The sequence below is a fragment of the Lynx rufus genome, unplaced genomic scaffold (genome assembly GCF_022079265.1).
Source record: "Lynx rufus isolate CCGP_SWC_20201006 ecotype Redwood Valley unplaced genomic scaffold, mLynRuf1.p SCAF_7, whole genome shotgun sequence".
In the NCBI taxonomy this organism is placed as follows: Eukaryota; Metazoa; Chordata; class Mammalia; order Carnivora; family Felidae; genus Lynx; species Lynx rufus.
The window spans coordinates 107,640,886-107,667,916 of NW_025814889.1; the positions used below are offsets into that span (position 1 = coordinate 107,640,886).

The window sequence follows — 27,031 nt, forward strand, 5'->3', positions numbered from 1 at the left end:
TCACATTTTTGCATATACTTTATTCTTGATGTGTCTGAAGAAAGAAACAGTTAATGTGATTTGCAAAACCTAGAAGAAAAGGAAATGATAAGATATCAAAATAATAAATAAGAGTAATTCGCAGTTAAAACTTACAATACAATCCCCTACATGCATGTTTTATAGGGAAAGGATCAAAGAGTGGCCAAGTTTTGAAGTAAGGTACATATGGTTGCCAATAAGAAGTCTGCAAAGTGAGTCTTCTAGAGTAATCCAGGTGTCACCAAGTTCATTTATGAAGGGACTAACGAATAGACTTCAATTTTAATTACATGAGCTATCATTGGGCTAGATGTCATGATGAACTGTGATCTGGTTTTTGTTCATCATCTGTGTCATCAGTCCTACAAAAAAAACTGCTTCATTTTGGTGTAGAATCATTAAAGATGGTGTGCAAAGAGTAGATGATAAAATGGACCACAGGTACTATCTCCCATTCAGTCTTGTCTTAAATACCCAAGCATGAACACAATGGGGAATAAACATTTTGAAAGAACATCATTAATGCATATAAAAATGTTTTAATCACCATTCTGAGACTATAGTTGTTACCAGTTGAAGAAAATTTATGGAACCTCGGGTCAATGCCTTTTTGGATCAGCATAAAATTAAATGCGGTATCCTATTCTGAACAAACCATGCATTATATATTCATTGCAGTATTTTAGTCTACACTGTGATAATACATTCATTCTCACAGTTTTGTTAAATCCATAGCCTTCACCTGCTTTCATCAGTCTGCACTGAGACTGGAGAATGAAGTTCTGCTTCTGAGTCTCAAATCTGTAGTTGGCACCCTACAGGTCAGCAGGTCATGGAATGTGTCTGTTTTGCTTCCCATTGAATCTCTGACCATTAATACAGTACCTGACACACAGTAGATGTTCTCCCTCCTCCAAATTTATTGACTGAATGAATGAATGAATGAATGAGTATATGAGTAACTAGTACATTTACTAATGTCAAACATTGGTCTAGATTTCCAGTCTGCCAACTTGAAGACTGCCCAATGTGGGCTCTCACTGTTGAGATATGAAGTATTTTATATATATATATATATATATATATATGTATATATATATATATTTATATTTATATATATATAAATATATATATAACATATATATAAAACATGTATATAAAACATATGTGAAGTATATATATACTTATATATATTTATTATATAATATATATTTAATATATAAATTTATTATATATTTATATATATTTATTATACAACACATAATAAATATATAGAATATGTTTATTCTATATTATTATATATTTTATACATATATAAATACTTCATCTCTCTCTCTCTCTCTCTATATATATATATATATATATATATATATATATCACAAAGCAATGAAGTCACTACCTTCCAGGATGACCATTTATTAACGGGTCATCCAACTTGGCTGATTTAAGGATATCACCCCTCTAGTTGGGACCCATACCTCTCTCGGATGTGAATAGTCTCAAGGTCCTGACTCCTTTTGTATAATTTGTCTGATTAGGACTCCAGCTGGTTTTTCTGCAGTTTGTTATGTATGGTTTATACTCAACTATTTTTTATCTTTAAACATATGAACAAAAGCTTACCTCTGAAGCCAAAATTCCAAAGTTAATTCCAGTTAATGTTAAAGCATTAGCGTTATACCATGTGTTGATTTTATTTTCACAACCCTAATGAAAGAAAAGTTATTTAGACTGACTTGGGAGAGGAAAATGGTCTTATATAGAATTCTATCACAAAGAAGAAGAAACATAATGCAGTAATTCACAAACTCTAAAAAGTCATTGTCTAAGTGGAGACTAGCCTTTTTAGTCCAGAGAACTTACTCTCATAGCAGAACATCTCTGTTACTACTTTTTAAGTTGCTAAGATGTTGTGATGTAATTGAAATCAGAAATTTATTAAATTTAGAAAGGGCTCTAATTTTCTGCACACTACTGTAATTCAGCAAGGTATGTACTATGACCGAAAATGATTATTTCCCAAATAGGAGAAGCTTAAAAAAAACCATAATGCTCTATTTATCTGTGAATGAATTATGTAAATAAAAAATGTGTCTTACAATTAGAATAACATCAGTGTGTGAACTATATAAAATATTAGAAGTTCTTGGGATGGAAATCTTGTTGATCAGTATCCCATACCTGTAAGTAACAGACGAAACCCTGTTCTTGCTTCTACTACATTTATCTGAACACTTGTTCACTGCTGGCGTCCCCTCACTTCAGTTTTTGCCAATGCTCATACCTTCTTACTTCTGGTATTGTAGCTCCCTTACCAATCCTATATGCCAGAGATTGGCCAAAAATGCCTCCCTTTTCTGCAGTGATTCAGTAAGGAGGGTTGGGGAGAAAGGTTGATGGTATCTCAAGCTCTAGGAGCACTTAAATAACATACTCTCAGAAAGTTAAAATAATAATTATTCATTAACTATGAGTTCAGTTTCATAAAGTAGCTTAAGAACTTAATCACTGTAAATAATAGTGTTTGTATATACAACTTTTGTTCAGCATTCTAAATTGACTTGCAAAAACAAAACAAAAAAAGGCACTGTAAACACTTGGAAAGCCTTATCTTTACCTCTAGGTAAGTTGCATTCAGTGGCTCATCACAAAACCACTTTCTTAATGTAGAATTTGTGCAAGAACATGGAACCTGTTCTGAATTTTCTTTATTTTTATTCTTTATCCAGTCTGTGTAATTGTACTGGCCACAACACTGCAACTAGAAAAGAAATCTATAAATTTTACTATAAAATATTCAAAAGGCAGTTAATTGTGATTCCCATGTACATTAAAATATTTTTTCTGAAAAAGTTATTAATTCATTCTGCATTGAAATGCAGTGAATTACAAATATAAGTATAGTTTTGTTTGTTTAATCCATTACTTTGTTACTGCTTTTGTTGATGTTAACCAGAACTAAAGATCTTTACAATATAAGTGGGCTATGTTTGGATGAAATTGTTAGATCTGAATTTATCATAAAGGAACCCAGGATGGAAGGTATACCTGATTTACTGAAGCTACAAACTATGTTTGAGACTGAATACAGAAAAGGGAATCACTATAGGCATATCTTTCTCTCCACTATAGCAGTAGCTATATTTTTTCTCCAGAATATGCTGCCATTTTTATTTAATTATACATAAAGAGATTCAGTGTTATTTTTACTCTCTTAGGACTAATATGTTAACTTGCAATTTTGTATTGTGTGAAAATTTTCCACAGAGAGTCAAAAAAGATGAAAAGGCAAACAGCCATAGAAATGATAAAACATTGGAAAGATCTCATTTCCAATCCCATCAAGTTGAATAGGGAAGATGTGAAAGAATCAACATATATATTTGTCACCTAGAATGTAAGACAGAGTTGAAGTGAATACTTCATTGTTTTCTAAACTTGTTGTTGAATGTTATAACATCAGTACTGCCTATGTCACAATATGTACCAACAATCATGGAAATGTTGAATGACTGAAATAATGCTTTAGAGTGTGAGTACTGAAAATGAGTTCAGTCAAATCTACATGTCTTGTCTCAATTATACTCAGGACTAGGAACTGTAAGCTTGATTCTCATTAATAATAGCAATGTCATACATAGAACTTTTTTCTTGTTTATCAGTTTATGACCATAGGAAAGTTTGGTTCTCTGCCATCAGTCCTAATGCAATCTAGAGAGGCAATACATGTACACATCATATGCATCAGGGGAAAAACAGTACGACTAAAAGCATTTATAGTTATATTTCAATTCTACTAAAATGCCTGTTATTACATATACTAAAAATAATAGCTATTTCTTTTTTTTAATTTTTTTATGTTTATTCATTTTTGAAAGACAGAGAGAGACACAGTACAAGCAGAGAAGGGGTGGAGAGAGAGGTGGGGGGGGGTGGTGCACAGAATCTGAGGCACGCTCCAGGCTCTAAGCTGTCAGCACAGAGCCCATCGCGGGGCTCGAACTCACGAACCGTGAGATAATGACCTGAGACACCCAGGCGCTCCAATGATAGTTATTTCTATGTGAGGCACCTACTATAGTAGTTAGAGTACAAAATCTAGTGCTACATTGTCTGGAATTGAATCATGTTTCTGCAACCCAATTAGCTCTATGACCCTGGGTAAGTTACTCAATTTCATAGTCCTTCATCTATAAAACGAGGATAATAGGTCTTACTTCATTGGGTTCAGAGGAGTAAATAAGTTGATACATATAAAGCACTTACAAAAAGTAAATACAAAAATTATTTTCTTTATCAAGCATTTACTAAGTTCCAGCTGGTGATCTATTCCTGTAAACCATCTGGGCAACCATACCCATTCCTGTACGCTGCCTAGAAATATTTGATGTGCAAAATAAGAATCCTAATAACATTAGCTAGCAAGTATTAATTGCTCACTATTTTCCAGATCCAAGGCTTTCTGTACATTCTATATATTATTTCATTGATTCCTGCCAACCAGAGGTAAGGGTTATTCTGTCCATTTTAAGAATATGGAATCTGAAATTAATAAGGATACTTGTCCAGGGTCAAAAAGCTAATATGTAGCAAACCTGACATTCAGGCTTAAATGGTAACTACCATGTTTCTCTGCTGCTGGCAAGAACTGTGCTCAGACTTCTGTCCCACAGGTGCAGCAGGGAAGATTACCCCACCAACACTTTTATAGGTGAGACCAGGTTAAAATGCACATCAGTTAACCAAGAATCGAAGATCTAATTTACAAAAGGAGGATAAAACTCAAGATTTGTAACTGGGAACAATGCTATTCCTCATTCCTCTGTCCCATCTCCCACCCTTCCCCGTCTCCCTTACCCTATAGTGATCATGTTTGACATCTAATTTTTAGTTTTATTCTAATTTTCTCTTACTGTTTTCTGTAAAGCATTCAGAAAAGTCCACTTGGGTATATCTTCAGGCATATCTTTAGATCCATACTCAGCAATGATTAAGTCAACTTTATCATGCCATACTTGGTGAATCTGTTGAAAATTGCATCAAAGTCAAAATCTGAAATCCTATGGGATTTGTCTTTCTCTGATTTCGCTTAGCATAGTACTCTCTAGTTCCATCCATGTCATTGCAAATAGCAATATTTCATTCTTTTTGATGTCTGAGAAATATTCTATTGTATATATAATCACTAATTTGTACACCTGAAACTAATATTACACTGTATTTTAACTAACTGGACTTTAAATGGAAACTTGGAAAGGAAAAAAAGTCCAAATCTGAAGGAAACTTTCCTTATGGTTCCTAACAAAAGAGTATTCTAGTCATTTTGCTGTTCTCTGATTATTCCTGTGTTTTCTGTTTCTTTAACTACTTTTAGCAATCTCAGTGAGTGCTGAGGCATTTGGTCTTTTGCATTGTGACCTACAAGAGGAATATATGAGACTTATTTTATGACTGAAGAGAAAGTTATGTGCTATTCTCCTGAATGTCTCAGGATTCTGCTTTTCTTCTTGTACTCTCAGGAAAAATTGTGAAAAACTCTGAAATGGGCCGAAAAAGATTACTGAGTATCTTTTCAATGGAAATTAGGCTTTCTTTAGCATAACTTCCGGGTTTTCTTATTTCATGAGGGTCTGTATCTTTCTCAGTTTTTAACTTATTTAACAACTTTGTAAGTTGTAGGAAACTACTGACAACTGATGCTTTATCAGAGAAATGCAGATGAATTTTTCCTGGTGGGGGGCAAATGATATCTCCTCTACCAACTGTGTTTTGTATATGTTAAGAGATAGCCTTTATAAGTGTCTTCTCTTTGGACTCTCCTTTGAACTGGTTTTTATTTCTTACTGATTCCCACATTAATCAAGATGTTAAATAAAATCACTGATCTGTGCTTGCTGTATATTTATACAAGAATTATGATTTTTAATTTAAAAAATTAAATTATGTTTTCACAATGCTATAACAAAAACAATCAGATGTGAAAGAATGGGGTGAACGTGCTATTTCAAAACCTAGATATTGCAGAGGTAAATTTTAATAGTAATCTACTTAAATATTTAAAAGTTCAGGTGACTTTCATAACTAAGGTAAAACATAGAAAGAACAGATAGTATTCCATTTTATGAACAAGGAGATAGATCGAGAATTTAGTTATTTGCTCTGTTTACATGAATAAGGATGTGGAGATGAGGCTTTTAAATATGGTTCATTTGAATTCTAGTTTAGTGATTTCTCATTGTATTATGCTATCTTTGAATAATGAAAACTAATTAACTGGTGGGAATACTACAACCATTAAACCATGTGTACAAGTTAACTCTAATGTAGTCACTTATATATCTATGCTTTAATGCATTTAAGAAGATTAGAATAATGTAGTGTTATTTAGATCTGTAAGTTATTTAATTTATTCTCTAAGTTAATTTTTATTTATTTTCATTTTTTAAATGTGCTTTTTTTTAAAAAAAGTTTATTTATTTTAAGAGAGAGCATACGTGCACATGAATCAGGAAGGGGTAGAGAGAGAGGGAGAGAGAATCCCAAGCAGGCCCCATGCTGCCAGCATGGAGCCCTACCCGGGCCTTGAACCCACAGTGAGATCAAGACCTGAGCCAAAACCAAGAGTTGGATGCTTAACCAACTGAGCCACACAGGCCCCCTAATTTTTATTTAGACTAGAAAATATTTTTCCATTTTATATTGTTGTAGGAAGGGGCAGGCTTATGTCCTTATTTACCCTCTGAAGCATTATTTGGGAGATCCAGAGAGCAGATAAATCACATCTTAGTACACAAGAGTATCATATCTAATCTCCATGACTTCTATATAAAGAAAATCCCCTCACACATATTTATTTTGACAAGGATCCTTTGTAGCCCTAGTGCACCTCGAACACTGTTGGGTGCTGTAAGTGGCATAAAAGACTTAGAAGCTCCTAGGAGCTTAATCTAGTGTGAATGTAGAAGGAAAATTGATGTAAACAGAGCTGTTACCTCTAGATTCAGTTAATAAGTGTTTGAGTCCAGACTCTGTCATTTGGCCATGATGCATTTTAGCAAATATTTCTCCTCTCAAAGCCTCAGTTTCCTGTTCTAGAAAGTAGGACTAACAATGCCTCTCTAGGGGTTGTTGTGAGAATCAAAAATCTAATGCTTATAAAGTGCTTATCACAGTCTCTGGCACATGGTAATTATTCTCAGGTGATCATTTTTATTCTTAAATTAAGTAGAGATGAATATGTGAATAATACTTAAGAGAGCATGGACAACACTGATAAACTAAATTTAGGCGTTAAGGATCCTGAGGTGTTATATTCAAGTTCTATCACCAGATCCAAAAGTTACAGGCCGATTGGTTGGGATGTAGTGCTTTGCCACCATTACAGCTTTACAGAACTCACATACTGTGCACACACATACACACACACACACACACACGAGAAGACATTTTAGCTCTAAATGTCAGGCCATTAACAACAAGTCCTGGGTGGCTAGATATCCAGGATAGATGCCAAGCACAGGAGAGCAAATGAAGTTGGAGGGTGATGGTGTTCTACAGGAATGAGGTTTGGTCATTGCTTAGGACTCTATATGTAGAGAGATTTTTGAAGGCTAGGAAGTGTAGGAATTGATCAGGGGTTCCTTTGAAATTAATTAAGGAAAGAAAGGGAGTTCTTTTTTAAAATATTAAAAAAAATTAAAGTTTTTTTAATTCATTTTTGAGAGAGACAGAGTGTGAATGGGGGGGGGAGGGAGAGAGAGAGAGAGAGAGAGAGAGAGAGAATCCAAAGCAGGCTCCAGGCTCAGAGCTGTCAACACAGAGCCTGATGTGGGGTTTGGACCCACGAGTTAGGAGATCATGACCTGAGCTGAAGTCGGACACTTAACCGATTGAGCCACCCAGGTGCCCCAGAAAGGGAGATTTAAGTAGCTACTCAGTGGCAGAAACTTTTGAAGTTGTCAGTTAGTGGTAACTCTCTAAGGGATGTGGGTATTAACCATGCTGTACAGATTAAGACATAGGCTTAGGACTTCTAAGTAGCTTGTGGACCTCTAGTTATCTGCAGATCTGTATGACTTCAAGTCCATGCTCTTTCCTACAGGAAAATCCCCCATAATACAGAGACAGAGCATGGCTGCACTGAAACAATGACATTTCTTTTTCTTTTTTTGAATTTTTAAGTTTATTTATTTATTTTAAGAGAGACAGAAAGTGGGGGAGGGGCAGAGAGAGAGAGGGAAAGAGAGAGAATCCCAAGCAGGCTCCGCACTGTCAGTACAGAGCCCCATGTGGGGCTTGAACTCACGAACCATGAGATCATGATCTGAGCCAAAGTTGGATGCCTAGCCAACTGAGCCACCCAGGCACCCTGAAACAATTAAATTTCTTTAAAAATAGAGGGTAACCATTGAACTTAGTAGGTAATTTTTGTTACTCAAAGGTTTTTTTCAGGCAGTTTACTATGTTTTTTTTTTAAACTTAATTTGATAAATATAAATCTCGTTGTGATTGATTATATCACTCATGACCATACCTGTACCAAATATTTGAATTATGCATTTCATTTCATTTAAATAACTAAATTTCAAATTCATACAAGTCTAAAGGTATTTATTGACAAAAATAGAGTATAGTAAGTCTATATAGAAAAATAGAATTGGGTTAGTCATGGGAGCCAGGGTTGGCTGGGAGACAAATTTTGGATTCCCTACACCCACTATCACCCCCTCTTCCCCCATGTTCTTTGTTATTTACCACACTGTCAATATTCTGCTGAGTTAAAGACAAATTTCCTTATAGTCCACCTTTTTGATATGACCTTATACAGAATTCTGTAATATGTCCATTGAATCTTTTCCCCCACAAACACATTTACCTTTCGCTCTTAATATAGGCTCATAGGTCTTAATAATTTAAGATGTCTAATGTTCTTTAGGTTTCAAATAAAAGGATGATCTTTCCATACCTCTTTTTTCTTTGTGAAGATGAATCCTGAAAGTACAACTTGAACACCAAAGGCCCACATTAACAGTGCCACATACTAAAACAAAAGAGAAATAGAGGTGGTAACTGTGCTTCTACTATGTACTTTAGATGTTACAATGATGGGGAAATGCACATTATATGAAATATCCTGTCTTAAAATACACACAGGTATTGCTGGTTTCCAGCCCTCATATACATGAGTGATGTTATTCAAACAAAAAGGCAAAGAAAAAAATCATTGAACATTTGGATAAGAGTAAGACAGAAGTGATAGTATTCAGTGGGCACCCTAACAGACCACTTGGTCTAATGAAATTGTTGATGATCTTCCTTCATTTGGATCTAAAACTGCCCTAGAGGGGAACTCACTTAGCTGGATCTCCACTTAACGCACCATGACACTAACACTAGAAAACTCACTGAATTGTGACCTATTAGGCGAATCAAAAATGGACAAAGTAACAACAACAGAAAATAACAAAAGTATCTGCTATAATAAGATTAAATTTGTATGTACATTTAAATTATTCCTTTGAAAACTGAAAATACTTCTCTTCAAGGCCAAATGAAATTATTTGCACATTTATTTAACTATATTTTTTAAACTTATGGCCACTGCAATCTTCTTCATCATAGCAGCACATAGTAGTATATATTATCTAGAATTTATAATGATCTAAAAGAATTAGCAGTCTGAATATTTTACTAACTAAAATATAAGAATGACTCACTGTTAGTATTCTTAATTTCACATATTTGAAACATTAATACTTTAAAATAGTTAAAATGTGTTTGTTTGATATAAGTTACAAATCTTATTTTTAGAGACAAATGTTTCAGAGACAAAAATAGGGTCTTTAGATCTGTTTAGAAGTTTAGATTTCTAATACTTCTACATACATCGTCTCACTTAATCTTCACTAAAAGGAGATTTGTAGAGACAGGAAAATTGTAAAACAATACTTCATTATAAAATATTGTAAGACAATATTTTAATGTAAAATAATAAAAAAATTACTGGGCTTCTTTTTAATGGAAAGCTGGTTGTGGTCCAGTGGACCTTCCCAGTTTTCTGATCCTATGGACATATGCAATGTTACCTTTGACTAAACTATTATTCAACTCTGTATGGGGTAAACTTACAGAATTATGGTAGTAATACAAAAGTTCCTCTTCTTCAATATTACTTTGGCTATTCGGGATCTTTTGTGGTTCCATACAAATTTTAGGATTGCTTGTTCTAGCTTCGAGAAGAATGCTGGTGTAATTTTGATTGGGATTGCATTGAATGTTAGATTGCTTTGGGTAGTTTGACATTTTAACAATATTTATTCTTCAATCCATGAGCATGGAATATTTTTCCATTTCTTCGTATCTTCTTCAATTTCCTTCATAAGCTTTCTAGTGTTTTCAGCATACAGATTTTTACATCTTTGGTTAGGTTTATTCCTAGGTATTTTATGATTCTTGGTGCAATTGTGAATGGAATCAGTTTCTTTATTTGTCTTTCTATTGCTTTATTATTAGTGTATAAGAATGCAACTGCTTTCTGTACATTAATTTTGTATCCTGTGACTTTGCTGAATTCATGTATCAGTTCTAGCAGACTTTGGGTGGAGTCTATCGGGTTTTCCATGTATAATATCATGTCATCTGCAAAAAGTGAAAGCTTAACTTCATCTTTGCCAATTTTGATGCTTTCGATTTCCTTTTCTTGTCTGATTGCTGATGCTAGAACTTCCAATACTATGTTAAACAACAGCAATGAGAGTGGACACCCCTATTGTATTCTTGATCTCAGGGGGAAAGCTCTCAGTTTTCCCCCATTGAGGATGATATTAGCTGTGGGCTTTTCATAAATGGCTTTTATGATGTTTAAGTATGTTCCTTCTATCCCAACTTTCTTGAGGGTTTTTATTAAGAAAGGATGCTGAATTTTGTCAAATGGTTTTTCTGCATAGATTGACAGGATCACATGGTTCTTACCTTTTCTTTTATTAATGTTATGTATCACATTGATTGATTTGTGAATATTGAACCAGCCCTGCAGCCCAGGAATGAATCCCACTTGATCATGTTGAGTAATTCTTTTTATATGCTGTTGAATTTGATTTGCTAGTATCTTGCTGAGAATTTTTGCATCCATATTCATCAGGGATATTGGCCTGTAGTTCTCTTTTTTTGCTGGGTGTCTGTCTGGCTTGGGAATCAATGTAATGCTGGCTTCATAGAATGCATCTGGAAGTTTTCCTCCCCTTTCTATTTTTTGGAACAGCTTGAGAAGGATAGGTATTATCTCTGCTTTAAATGTCTGGTAGAATTCCCCTGGGAAGCCATCTGGTCCTGGACTCTTATTTGTTGGGAGATTTTTGATAACTGATTCAATTTCTTCACTGGTTATGGGTCTGTTCAAATTTTCTATTTCTTCTTGTTTGAGTTTTGGAAGTGTGTGGGTGCTTAGGAATTTGTCCATTTCTTCCAGGTTGTCCAGTTTGTTGGCATATAATTTTTCTTTTTTTTTTAAATTTTTTTTCAACGTTTATTTATTTTTGGGACAGAGAGAGACAGAGCATGAACGGGGAAGGGTCAGAGAGAGAGAGAGACACAGAATCGGAAACAGGCTCCAGGCTCTGAGCCATCAGCCCAGAGCCCGACGCGGGGCTCGAACTCACGGACCGCGAGATCGTGACCTGGCTGAAGTCGGACGCTTAACCGACTGCGCCACCCAGGCGCCCCTGGCATATAATTTTTCATAGTATTCCCTGATAATTGCTTGTATTTCTGAGGGACTGGTTGCAATAATTCCATTTTTATTCATGATTTTATCTATTTGTGTCATCTCCCTTTTCTTTTTGAGAAGCCTAGCTAGAGGTTTATCAATTTATCAATTTTGTTTATTTTTTCAAAAAACCAACTCTTGGTTTCATTGATCTGCTCTACAGTTTTTTTTAGAATCTATATTGTTTATTTCTGCTCTGATCTTTAAACAAGCAATCCTAAAATTTGTATGGAACGGCAAAAGACCCCAAATAGCCAAAGTAATATTGAAGAAGAAGACCAAAGCAGGAGGCATCACAATCCCAGACTTTAGCCTCTACTACAAAGCATTAGTCATCAAGACAGCATGGTATTGGCACAAAAACAGACACATAGACCAATGGAATAGAATAGAGACCCTAAAACTGGGTGCACAAAGGTATGGCCAACTAATATTTGACAAAGCAGGAAAGAATATCCAATGGAAAAAAGACAGTCTCTTTAACAAATGGTGCTGGGAGAACTGGACAGCAACATGCAGAAGAATGAAACTAGACCACTTTCTTACACCATTCACAAAAACAAACTCAAAATGGATGAAGGACCTGAGTGTGAGACAGGAAACCATCAAAACCCTAGAGGAGAAAGCAGGAAAAAACCTCTCTGACCTGAGCCACAGCAATTTCTTACTTGACACATCTCCAAAGGCAAGGGAATTAAAAGCAAAAATGAACTATTGGGACCTCATCTAGATAAAAACTTCTGTGCTGTAAAGGAAACAATCGACAACACTAAAAGGCAACCAATGGAATGGGAAAAGATATTTGCAAATGACATATTGGACAAAGGGCTAGTATCCAAAATCTATAAAGAACTCACCAAACTCCACACCCGAAAAACAAATAACCCAGTGAAGAAATGGGCAGAAGACATGAATAGACACTTCTCTAAAGAAGACATCCAGATGGCCAGCAGGCACATGAAAAGATGCTCAATGTCACTCCTCATCAGGGAAAAACAAATCAAAACCACACTGAGATACCACCTCATGCCAGTCAGAGTGGCTAAAATGAACAAATCAGGAGACTGTAGATGCTGGAGAGTATGCGGAGAAACAGGAACCCTCTTGCACTGTTGGTGGGAATGCACACTGGTGCAGCTGCTCTGGAAAACAGTGTGGAGATTCCTCAAAAAATTAAAAATAGACCTACCCTATGACCCAGCAATAGCACTGCTAGGAATTACCCAAGGGATACAGGAGTGCTGATGCATAGGGGCACTTGTACCCCAATGTTTATAGCAGCACTTTCAACAATAGCCAAATTATGGAAAGAGCCTAAATGTCCATCAACTGATGAATGGATAAAGAAGTTGTGGTTTATATACACAATGGAATACTACTTGGCAATGAGAAAGAATGAAATATGGCCTTTTGTAGCAACACGGATGGAACTGGAGAGTGTTATGCTAAGTGAAATAAGTCATACAAAGAAAGACAGATACCATATGTTTTCATTCTTATGTGGATCCTGAGAAACTTAACAGAAACCCATGGGGGAGGGGAAGGGGAAAAAAAAAGTTAGAGAGGGAGGGAGGCAAACCATGAGAGACTCTTAAAAACTGAGAATAAACTGAGGGTTGATGGGGGGTGGGAGGCAGGGGAAGGTGGGTGATGGGCATTGAGGAGGGCACCTGTTAGGATGAGCACTGGGTGTTGTATGGAAACCAATTTGACAATAAATTTCATATTAAAAAAAAAGTTCCTTGTCCATAGCAATGCAATTCCTATTAATGGAAATGCAAACAAATACAGTCTATAGAGAATATAAATCTCCAAAATCTTATTCTCGTTCAACTAGTTGTTACTTCTTACTGGTTCCCTTAATGATTAATTATTTAAATAAAGTCTCTGACACATGTTTGTGCACATATATATGAGTCATGATTTTTACCTTTGAAAATTCCCTTCTAGTAGTAGTTAGATATTTATAGTAATAAGAAAAATTCAGTGTTTTTATTTTTTTTAGCACTTAGAGAGTACAGTGAGAGACTGCCCAAGAACTTCTAAAAGAGGGAAGTAAAACTGCCCCTAAGCCTTAAATTGTGAAACAATATTTATTCAACTGGCGTAAGGGTACGCAAAATCGCCATTAAGCCAAAGAAAGTGCTTAGGCGTATAAAATTTGCCCATAAGTTGACTGCATGAATTAACATGGTAATGTATCCATCAGAAAAGTATTGGTAAATTCAGAGAATAGTAAACATGACATGATTGCAAAAAGTAGTAGTGCCCTTCATTGGAACCTCCAGACAAGAGTGTGGTGTCTTGGCTTCAGGACCTACTTTGTCCATTCCTTATGATGGGATCTATCAGGCTTTCTCAGTTATAGGCCATTAATATCACAATCCCATAAGGCTGAAACTTATAAGATGTTTGTTTCCCTCCCTCTAGATTCCCCCCTTCTTTTGTTTTGTCAAACAAATACAATATTCAACTGCAGCCATTGTGTCTCTTACCAGGAAGAATGCAGAAATACTTAGCTTTTATGTAGCACTGAAAGGCTGGGTGGTCACTCTGGACACTGGTTATCAATCTACACTGGCTGCCACGAAAACTGTCACTTTCCCAGCTCACGTGATCCTTCGGGGTCTACTCATTCTGCTGTTTGAATGGCCTAAGGTGGCAAAGGCAGATCTGCTCTTGTTTGGCAAGAGAGCTCCTGTGAATTAAAACTGATTTGATTTAAAGAAAATGGCAAAAGCCGTATTTCATCTGAGCCTGTGAATCGTGATTTTTAGCTGCCACATGTGTGGTAAATGGCTCATGTTCAGGTCTATATTCCTAATTATAATTTATCTTTCCACATATATGGCTAGGGAGAGATAGTGTGCCAGCCAGATGCCAGAGTCTGGCCCTCTCAGCAGTTATATTTCCCTTTGTTAAATAATAAATTGCAATCTCAGTTATAAGTTAGCTTTCCACATGGCAGTCCCACAGGGAGATGTGCTAACTGAAGGACATGGTTTCTTTCATCTTGCTAAGCTACATTGCTCATTGACTTTAATAGTTTATTTGGATTTTAGTCTTCAGATTGTTATGTTTGGTTAATTGTAGTTCACCCCAGGAGATGGATTCCTATTGACTTTGTTTGGAAAATTAACATCTAAGTGTGCAAGGGCAGAGGTCCAGATCCATGGAAAACTCACCAAGAACATTCTATCTAGAAAAGTTTCTTGAGAGGAGGTGCTTAATTTACCTTATTCCCTGGGAAACACTATACTGAGGTGTTATGGTGATGTAAATGATTATTGCTCATTTCGTGACTTGGACACTCTAAATCGAAGATACAGATTAATTCAGGCTGTTAAAATGAAATACATACCAGGATTAGGAGCCATCTGATTTCATTGTGAATTCCCAAATAACCCAAGAGACAAAGAAGAACAATAGCAGATCCAGTTCCAGTCAAAATTTGAAAAATATATACTATCAGATGATTATTTTTATCTGTGGAAACCACAAAATAAATGATTATCAAGTGGTATTAAAATCCTACTTAATAATATATGCAGTAGCCCAAGATTTCTGTAAGCAGTTGTCGCCAACCAGTAGGATTCTCTTTCTCTCTCTCTCTCTCTCTCTCTCTCTCTCTCTCTCTCTTTTTTTACTTCATTCTGGAACCTCTTATTTAGTCTTGGCGACTTTTCTTCCATTAATGACATGATGAAAAAATTCTTCAATCTCAAAAGATCTCTTTCCTTTTATCTTATTGATCTTCACTGTCTTCTATGAAAGAAATTTTTTTCCCCTAAGGTGAAACTCTTTTATGTTTAATGTATATGCAAACACTTATGAACTTATTTGAGTATCTAATATGTGTGGGTCAATTTTCTTATAAGAAACTGAGTTTATTGGTAATATGACTGCATTGAAATTGTATTTTATTCTCTCTCTACCTAGACTGAGCTCTCTGTGCTAGAGACTATATATATTTATACAGTCAACAGACTAACTGTTAAATGCTTAGTGTTATGACACAGACTGTGGAACACTGAGTGCTTACCAAATATTTGTTAAAAAAAAAAGGAAGAAGAAATAAATTAAATATGCCCTAGGTTTTATGGGAGAACAGTGGAGGCAGTGGTGTGCTGGAGCCAGTTTGTTCTGGCTCATAAACGCCAACTGTTACATTTTCACAAAATTTGTAAGCCAACTTAGCTCACGGTGACACTGTGAAATCAGCCATCGTGACATTACGTATTTAAACCACAGAAATCAGTAAATACCATAAATCAAGACTTTCTCTCCCAGAACTGGTTTTTAAATATTTACCAGCACACCCCTGGGTACATGAGCATCTGATCCAGGAGGGGGAGGAGGTTGGAGAGTAAAGGTAGGCAAGATTGCTGGAGAAGGCAACACTGAGCATGGGCTTTAAGTGATAACTGAATATATCTAGATTGGAATGATAGAACAGCACAGTATGTGTAGGAAATTCAGCTTTGCTGGCACTTAGGGTTTGAAGCAGGTGAAATTGGGCAGGTTTTCAGGGGCCAAATTATGCACACTTTGTATGCTCTAACCCAGCCTTTCTCACTGAAATTAAACTCCATGAGGACAAAGTATTTACCTTTCTTGTACACTACAGTATCCTCAGCTTACAGGATCATGCCTAACATGTAGAAGACACTCTGTAAATACTTGTCATATGAATGAATCAGTGCAGTGGGGAGCCAGAGAAAAGCTTTTAATGTTGTATGGATGGATTTTCATCTTAAATTATTTCACGGGCCTCTGGAAGATGGTTGAGGAAGGAGATCAGAACACAAGGCTATTGGATGCTATTACTATGGCAGAGGGAAGATGGGAACCTCACGTAGCATGGTGTTATTACAAATGGAGAGGTGAAGGCAGAACAGTGTTTAAAAAAGGGTAAGTTAATTTAAAGTTGCAGATAAAAGGGAGGGGAGGACCCAACCAGTTTCTTGCCACAAACTGGTTGTTTTCAGTTCCATGTCTTGAAACCTTAACTGAGATTTCACTAAATACATACTTTCAAATATATAATTTTTAAGAGAACTATCTCTCAATTCCATAATGGAGGGAAAGAAGAAAGGAAATGACTTTTGCTCCACTGTAACTACTATGTTACCAAATTAGATGCTGTATGGGAAGTGCTTAGCCCAGTGTCTGGCACAGAGTCAACATAAATAAGTGGAAGCTATTATTGCCTCTCTTCTGGGGAAGGAAAAAAAAAAGACAGAAAGGTTGTCGTAAGATCTCCACACACCCCTGTACTCTGAGCAAACCACTAATGCACTCAGACATCATGAATACTTTCCCATAAGCAAAGTATGCAAATGGAAGAGAATAAAGTTACTAGGCACTTAGGTGTAGCTGAAGTTTAAATTGTTCAATACTTTGTAGCACTTTATTACCTATTAAACTTTTTTACTCAGCTTTCATTTTCCTACAAACATATTTTATCTTACTTGAAATCCACTAAGAAAGACGTTGGCCTGCTTTTTGTCATATTTTTAAGGATTAACAGTACTGTTTAATAAAACTCACTGAGGTAATGGATATAATCTAAATCTGCACTTGTCTCATAAGGTAGCCATACCCAACAGCCGCATCTGGCTATTGAGCACTTGAAACTGTGGCTTCCTTCCCTCCCACCAAAGAGATGTATATAAAAATAATCTTTAGCCGATTAAACTTCAGTCCATAGTGACCACAGCATACCACAAAATGGCAAAATAAAGATTTTTTTTATCAAGTTACCTGCATTTAATGATTTTATTCATTTTGGATAATATTATATTTTATTTGTAACCATGTGATGGTGAGAGCAGATGGTAATTGAGTTTTAAAAGAAATTATTTAACCTGGGCACTATCAAATATGTGGATCTCCATTATCTTTTCATCCAGAGTTTATTAGAACAATCCAGTCTTCCATTTCTCTCATAGCTCTTGTCCAGCCAAAGTTCCTAGTTCTCTCTCACCAGATTCATTCTCCTTTATGGTCTTGGTTTTAAGTCCTATTAGTTAGAGATGTTTCTAAAACCAATTGGCAAAGAGCTTCATAGGGAAAAAATTGAACAATACTCAATGAAGTTTAGAGAAATACTGCCACCTGCTGAATAAATCATGTACGCAATTATTTAAAATGGAATGCCTGAGTTCACAAAGAGAGCAAAAGAAAAATAGATACATACCCAAAGCTGTGAAAAAAATATTTCTATCTAATAAAAGCCATGCACCAAATCCCAATAATAAAAGTCCAAGAACCTACAGAAAAGACAGTCGATTATATTTTTGTGATTGCCAATAAAAATGCATTGCATTTTCTTTACTAAATAATTATAAAGAGTCTTACCAAGAAAGCTCCATTAATGAGATTAAGAAAGTATTTAAAAATTAATATTTTGTTTTTTCTTAACATTCTTTTCCCTCCAGATATTGGTGTTTCTGAAAAGATAACCACAACTTTTACTATTAAGTCACCACAGTACAACTTTAAATAGTTCTGCCTATTCACATCATTTATTTACACATTTTCTTCTTATACCAGTTGTCAATGTAACATTCCCCTCCACCCTCCAGAATATAGGGACATGCTGAAGACATCTTGAAATGAGGTCTGTCTTTTCTATCTGCACCAGGGAGTTGAGAACAAGAATTTGTATAACAAATTGGCATTTGTATAACATGCCAATAGGCACCTTACTAAACTTCTTGCAGTTTTCAGAAAGTAATATATTTTATTTTGTTCTTATTTTAACACACCTTCCTTGCTGGGAAGCTTTCCTTCACCTCTGCTTGTCCCTCCCTTTTTTCCAGAATAATGTCAACTCCTCAGTGAGGTCTCTGTGAGACCTCTGAGTAGGTCTTGTGTACCAGTATACTCCCAGAGTTTAGCACATAGTAGCTACTCAATAGATATCTGTTGAATGAATAAATGAGTAGATGAATTAGATTATTTTATCAGTGCATAATTTAGTTTAGTGTACAATGGAAGGAATAAAACCAACTTACGGCTGTGTTAATTAAAAGTTACTTATTTAAGGGTGCCTGGCTGGCTCAGTCAGTAGAGCACGTGACTCTTGATCTCTGGGTGGCTCAGTGGGTTGGGCGTCTGACTCTTGGTTTCAGCTCAGGTTGTGATCTCACAGTTTTTGAGATCAAGCCTTACATTGGGCTCTGTGCTGGCAGTGTGGATCCTGCTTGGGATTCTCTCTCCCTTTCTTTCTGCCTCTCTCTCTCAAAATAAATAAATAAACTTAAAAAATTCTCTAAAACTTATTTAATTTAGTTTCCTAAAACTTTTATGGGAAAGTCAACTCCTAGACCATTGGTTTTTGGTGCTTTATTAGATATGAATGCTTTAAATTTTCTTGGGCATGTTTCTGGGTTTTCTCTTTTCCTTCACTGTTTCAATTCTACCTAGTACCATAGTTTACAGCGTTTTAGCACATGCAGTGTATAATTAAGATGATAAAAGCAGATTTAATAAGACTAATTTGAAGCTACTTGTGTCTATTTGCTAAGATCTATTTGTTGAGTTGAAGGATGCCCTGAAAAGTGGAGGACTAAGAGATGTCTAGGTTAGAGTCTACACATTTCCCCTCCCTACTCTCACTTGAGGTCACATTCCTCCCTAAAACTCCACAGTTCTTCCCAGCTGAAGGAGTCTCTCCAGGTTTTGTCTTCTATCATCTTCTTTGAAGTCTCCTACTGCCATTTAGTTTCTCCAGTTTCTGTCCTCCAGTCTTATTTTTAGATTCCTTCAGTGTCTGGCCTGTTTGGATAGAAGAATCAGTTGGAAAGACTAACTGGTTTTTATTTCAGTTTCTGTATGCTGTAGGTATATGATTGTGGCTTCACTTCTATTTACTTCAGCCTATGAGAATATTGGGATGCTACAGCCTAAACAAGTTCTCAGGGCTAAAGTCCTGGTCCTCTGTGAACGAGAAAGAGAAAGTAGACTAGTGAACAAGAACACTGAAGTAACTCTGGTGTGAAGTATTGAGAGACAAAGATTTGGCCGTTGATTTGGTAATAATTAGTATGTTAGAATCAGGGCTAAAATGCTTTATCAAAAGATCCAAATACAAAAATAAACTGAAGCTTATTTCTCTTTCAGTCCAAGGTGGGTAACTTGTTCTTTTCTAGGAAATCATCTTAGGGGCTTGGGGCTTGCTCCAGCCTATTCCATATCTGGCTCTCAGATTTGTTCATAGGGTCACGCTTTATAGCCAGCAGAAAGGAAATGGGGGGAGGGGGTGCGCCTGGGTGGCTCAGTCAGTTAAGCGTCTGCTTTCAGCTTAGGTCATGACCTTACAGTTCACATGTTCGAGCCCCATGTCAGGCTCTCTGCTGTCTGCACAGAGCCTGCTTTGGATTCTCTATCTCACTCTCTCTCTCTGCCCCTCTCTGCTCATGCTCTGTCTCTCAAAAAGAAATAAATAAGTAAACTTAAAAAAAAAAAAAAAAGGAAAGGAGGATGAGCAAACTCGGCAAGCATCTTTTAATCAAGTGGGATGAAAGTTGCACACTTCTCTTCTGTACATATTCCGCTGGCACATACTTAGGTCTCAATGGAGGTGGAGTCAACTATGTGCCCAAGATGAAGGAAAGAATTGAATTAGGGTGAAAAGAGCCAAACAAAATACCAAGCAGTTAGGGAAGGGCATTGTAAGAGATCATTATAGGGAGAAATGGAGGGCTTGGGTACAGTTTCAAGATGCGTTACCATGAAAAAGAAAGAATCAGAGATAATCAGAATGATTCCTGTAGGATGGGTAAATAAAATAGTGATAATCACTGGCAATAGAGAAATTGGGGGAAAATTATAAATTTCATTTTTAGTAAATGAGTTTGAATTAGAAGAAGATATCTCCTAATATATCTTGTGGTTAACCACTGGAAATGGAGTGCAAGTAAATAGATATAATAGGCAATGTGGGAATTATTCACAGGGAGCTGATGTCATGGAAATGAATGAAAGAGAGTGGGATTGAGTACAGATAAAAGTGAGCAGATATTTGATAATAAACAATGACATCATTAGGAATTTCAATTTTTTAATGCAGACTTCTACAAAATGAGAACATAAGGAAAGTATGATCTCATGGAAATCAATAGAGGAAACATTTTCTAAAATAATGTTGCATGACATAGAGGTAAAAAGGGTAAGAATGCAATATTCTCAAAGTCAGCCAACTTGGTAAGAAGGCTGCTCATGGTACCTTCAAAACAGCAGTGTTTTAGTCTGTTTGGGTTGCTCTAACAGGATACCACAGACTGGGTGGCTTATACACAAAAGAAATTTATGTCTCACAGTCTTGGAGGTTGGAAGTCTGAGATCAGGGTGCCAGCATGCATGGCTGGAAGCCTTCTTCCAGGTTTCAAACTTCCTCTTGTATCTTCCTGTGGGGAAAGGGGCTAAGGAGCTCTGTGGGATCTCTTTTATAAGAGCACTAATTCCACACATGATGGATCAACCCATGACCTAATCACCCCTTAAAAGTCCCATTTTCGAAAAAGTACCCTAAAAGTACCATCACATTGTGTATAAAGATTGCAACATGTGAAGTGTGGGGGAATACAAACTTTCAGATCACAGCAAGCAGTTCACGTCAAAGAGTTAGAAGACAACAAATAGGGTGTCTAAGCAACAAGTCAAGGAAGCCTGTAGCCATATTTGCACAGAATGACAACAGGGGATGGTCATATGCTGATCTTTCCAGTCACAAGCCCCACACACTGGAAACAACATCAATGAAAATAAAGACGTGCTAACACAAAGATACACAAGTTCTTATTTAAATATTTGTAGTGTGGAAGAACTTTGTATTATTGTCATTATTTTACTATAGACAGAGAATTTGTTTTTAACTTAATCAAATAAGGTCCTGGTGTGGCATTTCTTTTGTTCATTTCCTGATTAGTTAATTAATGGTCCAATAGCTGAGATATTTATTAGTAGTATTAAAGCTACAGGGAAAGACAATTTACAATGATTTCCCTATTCATAGGTGTCATTTTTCACTAGTTAAGTAATAGTCTAATTACTTTTTATTATCATTTTTAAGTTGCTTCTGAGTGCCAGGAGATAGAGGCAAAAAAATGAATAAACAACCTGTCAGGGAGTCAAATATCAAAACCTGGGGCCAACTCTTAATTCTGTGTTTGAGGTGTGGGGACAGGGAATAAGCACAACTGGGAAGTTTCAGACAGAAGATAAATTTGAGATAATCCTTGAAGGATGCTTAGGAAGGTCCCAGTCAGACAAAAGTGGGGTAGACAAAGGAAGATTTCAAGACAGATGGAACACTGTGTTCACAAGCTTTACAATGAAGGGTGTGGGGGCATGGGTCGAATGGCAAGAGATGAACAATAAGGCTAGAGAAGTAGATTCAGTAAAGATCGTGAAAGATCAGGTATGCTTTGCTAAGAAATGACTTTTATTTTTCTGCAGGTATTGGAAACCATATTTCCATCATCAGCGTGGAAGTCAAATTAGAAAAGAAACCTAAGACAGCGAGATACTTTATGAAGCTGATGTACTAGTTCACAACAACTGAATGTAGTCTAAAGTACAAGATAGTTGTGGGGATGGAGAACAGTACCAGGATGTGAGAGAAACAACAGGAGGTAGAATTGCCAGCAGTGGGATGTTAGAAAAAGCCCCAAACAACACTTGAAACCAGGTCTATAGAGCTTAAGTACTTGGGCTAGCAACATTATGCCATGTTGTACAATATGTCATTTATATGGGTTGCCTTGACCATCAAAGTTTATCCCCAGGATTGTCAATGACCAAAGAGACTCAGGAAGGTAAAATAACCTTCGTGAGTTCACCTAGTTAATATTTGGCAGAGCTGAGAGTCAAACCCATAGATATAAACCACTTTCTTGCTACTCTTTCCAAGCCCCCATGTCATCATCTGCAAATGTAGATTATAGGAACATCAAAGGGATGTTGTGAAAACAAGATATGATGTGTTAAACAAGATTATGTTTGTAAAGCACTTAGTCTAGTACTGGGCTAAATGTTATTATGGTACAGTGATCTTTTCTTTGAAAAAATATATTAGAGAGAAAGAGAGAGTGTGAACAGGGGAGAGGGGCAGAGAGAGAGAGAGAGAGAGAGAGAGAGAGAGAGAGAATCTCAAGTAGGTTTCATGCTCAGCATTGAGCCCAAGGCAGGGCTCCATCCTATGACCCTGGGATTATGACAGGAGCCAAATTCAAGAGGCGGATGCTCAATCAATTAAGCCACCCAGGTGCCCCTAGAATAGTAATCTGACACAAGGGAGGTGCACACGAGGTTGGGAAATGGGATGGGAACTGTAGGAAAGTGATGAACTCAAGTAGGTAGTCGTGTCAGCTGCAGACAGAGAGCACCAAAAGGGTTAGAGGAGGAACTTGAGAGTCCGCAGTAGTCTTTAAATGGAAAAAGAGAAGCAGAGGTCTAAGAATCCAACACTACAGGTCACATATTAAAACTATTATTACTCAATAGTCATCCTCAAGAAAATAAAACAAACACCTGGTATGCAGCTATTTGAGAACTATAATGATACTCTGGGATATTTAAATTTTATCACTGCTGAATAAAAACTAAGACAACTGTTGAACAATGTTTTTAAACTAAAGTAATCTCACTACTCAACTAACATTTCCAAAGAAATCTTTCCTTGTTAGATATCAGAAGAACAAATAGTTCTCTTTCATCCTTTTATTTCCTCAATGAATATTATGTGCTCTCTAAGGGAAATATATTGTGTTAGGTCAATCGGCTATAAATACAAACATTCAGATACTTTTCAAAACAAGAGCAGAATTTAATGAAAAGAAAGTTATGTATTAAAAAGGAAAAAAAAATGCAGGTTAAAATGTTATAGACAAACTAACCTGCTCAATTTTAGACTATGCTTTCTAGGAAGATTGCAATGAAATAAGTTTATGTTAAATGCTGCATAGTTAAGCAATAGTTTCTTAAAAAAATTTTTTTTAACGTTTTATTTATTTTTGAGACAGGGAGAGACAGAGCATGAACAGGGGAGGGTCAGAGAGAGGGAGACACAGAATCTGAAACAGGCTCCAGGTTCTGAGCTGTCAGCACAGAGCCCGACGCGGGGCTCAAACTCACAGACCGCGAGATCATGACCTGAGCCGAAGTCGGCGGCTTAACCGACTGACCCAGGCGCCCTGTTAAGCAATAGTTTCAAGTTAAATTGACTTATAATCTGTAACTATTTGGGGTGCTTGGCTGGCTCAGTTGGTTAAGCAGCCGACTTCACCTCAGGTCATGATCTCGCAGTTTGTGGGTTCCAGCCCCAGGTCTGGCTCTGTGCTGACAGCTCGGAGCTCAGAGCTCAGAGCCTGAAGCCTGCTACTGATTCTCTGTCTCCTCTCTGCACTTCCCCTGCTCTCTCTCTCTCTCTCTCTCTCTCTCTCAAAACAAAACACACAAAACATAATATGTAACTATTTGAGATGATTGTTGTATTTTATTTCTTAATTTGTGATATTAATGACAGCTAAGTAATGACTAATTGATAGGGTTGTCAGTTTTCTTCCAAGGTAAAAAATAACATAAGAATATAATAGGTGTAGTAACATGCACCATGGATGAATTTATCCTCAGAAGAACTCTAAATATTTTTCTTTTTTGCTAATCAGTTTGTTTGTCAGGGTAAGATTTAAGAAAAAAAGCAATTTAGACATTATATTCAAATAAGTTGACTACTAAGTTAGCTATTCAAAATTAGTTCTGGAAATTAATTGATTACTAATGTATTTGATATTTTTTAAGAAAAGTGTGAATAGTTTCATAATTACAAATAAAACCAATCTTAAGATTTTTACATGTGAATTTCAATATGATTCGATAGCCTGAGTGTTTTCAATGAAGAATTTGAATAGTCTGCAAATTTGCAACAAAACTAAACTAAAAACAAAGAAAAAATGGCACTTGAGCATGGATTTTGATAATAAAAAATATCCTAACTTTTAATTAGATTTGAAACCAGAGGTAGTTTATTTTTCAAAATCATTACTGTTCTTGAGTGAGGCACTGTGGTTTTTAATATCAAAAATCTACTTACTTCTCATTGTATATTATTCATTCTTTTGTTGATGCAATGTTAGTTGTTACCAGGAAATAGTCTATTTTCTTTCAAAGGCTCAGTGAAATGTTTGCGTTTAGTTTATCGTATCTCAGTTATCTTTTACAATTATGCTTAGACACTTCCTCTTGGAATTTAATACTTTGCAAACTTAAAAAAAATTAAAATCAGAAATACCTGTTATTAACTAAAATAAAGTTCACATTTTGTACACTATGTATTTGCTCCACAAAAAAAGAAACTTAGATGAATTTTAAAGTTAAAATTAAATAGCATGATATATACTTAAGCTTAAAATTTTGTATGAAAATAGTGGGTGTCACTGTCAATATTTTACAGTAAAACATATTCCAGAAAATAATTTTTAAATATTTTCACCCTATACATTGAGAGGTTTTTGATAGGCATTGAGTGATAATTGACTTATTTACTTTTCCTTTTAAAAATAAACTGCTGTCGTGTAAAGCAAAGGCTTTATTGGCTTCTTTTCCACACTTCCCGCCCCACAAATCACTATTCAAGATTAAGGTTTAGTGGCAGGACCAGTTTATACATGGACAAATGAACATTCTCTAGATGGAAGTAATAAATATAGATCAGAAACAGTTAAAAGGTCAGGCTACCTCCACTTGGCTAATTGTAACAAAATGTTTCTTTATTAAATACTTTCTAAAAGTGTTTAAATGTTAAAACTTACCTGGAAAAAATGTGAAGTTCCTCGTCCAACTCCTGAGATGCAGCTTTCGTTCCAATTTCGAGCGGAGACAGTTTGTCCTACTGGGGCACCGGTAAGAAAAGACCGGTCCATCTTCCTTGGGATTGGTTGTTGTCGTGGTTACGCTTTGTTTGGCGTCTCTGCGCGCTGTCTTCCAACCCAGTCGAGGGATTTAGCCGCTCGTGGGTGAGCCGGGGCCCCTCAAAGCTGGGGTAGGTGGCGCGGGAGGCGACACAGAGCTGTGGGAGCGGGGAGCGCAAACGGAGCCGGGCGCCTCTCCGCCGAGGCCAGGCTTTAGGACAAACGGTGGGGCCCGCGGGCTGAAGGGGTGGCTGCGCGAGTCTAGGCTCTCTTAGATTTTGGAGATTTCGTGGCTCACTCAAAACTTGGAGATCCACCCCAACGATCTAGGGAGATTTCTATAATTACCTTTCTTCCCCCTCCCTAAATGACACTTCCTATCTTCCCTCCTTCCCCTCCTTTCCTTTCCTTTCCTTTCGTTTTTTCCTTCATAATTTGTAGTTGCCTTTTAGAGTAGATTTCCCTCCCTTATCTTTATAGTTGAAGAACAGTAGTTGAAAGTGGAGTTCCTTAAGATTTCCCATCTTTGGCAGCTTTAAGTAGTTTACTGTAGCCCATTTACAGTGGGATACATCTAAGGCTGCACTGTCCCATCCTGTCACCACCAGGTGGCCGCTGTGGGCTTGAAAGGTCTTGAATTGAATTGAGATGGACTGTAGGTGTAAAACACACAGCACATTTTGAAGAATTAGCATACAAAACAAAAATATAAACTTTTCACATTGATCTTAATAATTAATAATTTTTGTACTGGCTACATGTTGAAATAATATTTTAGATATATTGGGTTAAATAAAATGTTATTAAAACGAATTTCACCTGTTTCTCTTTACTTTTAAAAAGTTGCTACTAGACAATTTAAAATCACGTATGTGCTTGGAGATGTAATTGGGCAGGCCGATCTAAACGTCCAGGAGATGAGCAGAGAGGGACATATAATGGAAAAGTCTCTTACCTTTACCCTATTCTACTTCTTTTCTTTCTACATAAAGTTTTGTGTACCTGTGCATTCTGCTTTATAACTATGTTTTTTTAAAAAAAAATCTAATTTTCCATCTAACAAATATTTTGAATTGCACTTTAAGTGAGTTTGATAACAAGATAGCATCTTACACTGGTTCTGTTTTTTGTTTTGTTTTCCTTCGGAGGAGGGAGATTATGGGTAAAATTGAGTATATTAAAATGAGCTTTTAGAATTACAAAAGGAGTACCTACTCATGATTTTAAAAATCACTCAACATAAAGGTATGAAATGTAAATTGAAAGTTCCTCAAATTCTTCTAGAAAGTTTCTGTGTTTAAAAAAAATGTGTTAATGTGTGTATAGTTAC

General features: G+C 36.2%; 1 protein-coding gene across 1 annotated transcript; it reads right to left on the bottom strand.

Annotated features, from left to right (window-relative positions):
- Positions 1-25,713, bottom strand: TSPAN19 (tetraspanin 19). The gene is made up of 9 exons (XM_047065219.1): positions 25,603-25,713; positions 18,146-18,237; positions 17,985-18,057; positions 15,147-15,271; positions 8,987-9,061; positions 4,935-5,045; positions 2,639-2,782; positions 1,645-1,728; positions 1-69 (listed from the first exon to the last, which is right to left on the bottom strand). The coding sequence occupies exons 2-9, from the start codon at positions 18,209-18,211 to the stop codon at positions 1-3; spliced, it is 747 nt and encodes a 248-aa protein (XP_046921175.1). The 5' UTR covers positions 18,212-18,237; positions 25,603-25,713.
- Between the last annotated feature and the right edge of the window lie 1,318 nt (positions 25,714-27,031).